General features: G+C 40.9%; 1 protein-coding gene across 1 annotated transcript in view; it reads left to right on the top strand.

The window, feature by feature from the left end:
• Positions 1–1,457, top strand: part of WDR19 (WD repeat domain 19) — a gene marked incomplete at its 5' end in the record, with an annotated part of 42,863 nt that overhangs the window by 23,213 nt on the left and 18,193 nt on the right. The window contains 2 exons of the mRNA XM_015828405.1: positions 820–902; positions 1,332–1,379. Coding sequence (XP_015683891.1) covers positions 820–902; positions 1,332–1,379 — 131 coding nt within the window. The remainder of the gene's footprint in view (positions 1–819; positions 903–1,331; positions 1,380–1,457) is intronic.

A 1,457-nucleotide genomic window follows, 5' to 3' on the forward strand; every position in this document is an offset into this window, starting at 1 on the left:
GTTAACCAGGCCATCAAGCACCCGAGCAGAACGTTAAAAAAGGACTGTGGGGCTATTTTGGAGAGCATGAAGGTAGCTAATGCACTGCGATAGAGGTAGACCACAGTTGCTGTCCTGGTTCCAACAGATGAAACTCTTCAAAGAACTTTGAGGCATTGTTTACCTTAAAGAATCTTTTATTCGAGTAGCATAGCATCGGCACGTACATAGCCAAAGCCAAAATCTGAATTCCCCTCCCCTGAGCACATAGCATCAAAGCACAATTCCCTCCTCCAGTTAACAGTCACAAATCACATTCTCCAATTAGCTTGAAATGCAGGCTTTCCCTCCAGTTCTCCAACCCGCCATTTCTTATCATCTCTTATTTCAAAAAACCTTGGTTCTCACCCTAGTTACAGTATTGTTATGTCTAACTAAACACCCATGCACATTCCTCCTCCTCCCCCCCACCCCAGTATCATCTAATTCCAACTCTAATTCTAAGAGTAAAATATAAGAAGGAAAATGGCCCCCGGGACACTGCAACCGTCATGAGTGTGAGTCAGTTGCCAAGGGTCCAAATTTTGATCACGTGACCACGAGGGACGCCGCAAGGGTTGTAAGTGAGAAAAACGGTCATAAATCACTTTACTCAGTGCCGTCTCATAACGTCGAACGGTCGCTAAATGAATTGTAAGTCGAGCACTACCTGTAAACCGGAGGTGGGGAACTACGATCCCTTTATGATTGTGGATCATTCAGCTGCCAGAATTCCTGAGCCAGCCTGAATTATGCTAAGCTGAAAATCTGTATTGTTATTTTTTTTTTTTTATCCCTTAGCAATTTTCGGAAGCTGCCCAGCTCTATGAAAAAGGACAATATTTTGACAAAGCAGCCTCAGTATACATCCGTTGCAAAAACTGGTAAGTGTTATTTTGCAATTGCAGATAGCAAACAGCGAAGGCCTGGCTGACTTTCAGGATGATTAAACTGCCCTATCCTTTCAATTGTTATTTGCCTTTCAGACCATTAATAACTTAACACTATGCTAATCCTCTTGTGTCCTGTAATTCATTTGCAGCAATTTTACAGGCTGAGAAATTGAATTAGCGGTAATGGAGCACTCTGCTTTATTTCATTTTTATTTTATTTTATTTTTTTTTATCCCATAAGTTCTGGAGAGGCTCAGGGTATGAAACTGGAATAATGTCTCTCATTAAGTCCTGATGCAGACCAGGGCTTTATAATTCCCATTTATTTATTTGTTGCTCGGTTGCTCAGTAATTATTGTCATCTGGGTGAGGCACAACAAAATAAATCTCTCTGTAACAATACTGAACTTTTGAAAATAGGCATTTTGTATCCAAGAAGTCTCAAACTCACGATAAAGAGCTGTCGATGTAAGGCAGGCATGTACCATGGCATTATTGCCTCCAGACACACAGGGATGCTAACTATTTTGTACAATTTTAAAATCA

Source organism: Protobothrops mucrosquamatus, unplaced genomic scaffold, assembly GCF_001527695.2.
Source record: "Protobothrops mucrosquamatus isolate PMUCROS unplaced genomic scaffold, P.Mucros_1.0 scaffold4467, whole genome shotgun sequence".
Taxonomy (NCBI): Eukaryota; Metazoa; Chordata; class Lepidosauria; order Squamata; family Viperidae; genus Protobothrops; species Protobothrops mucrosquamatus.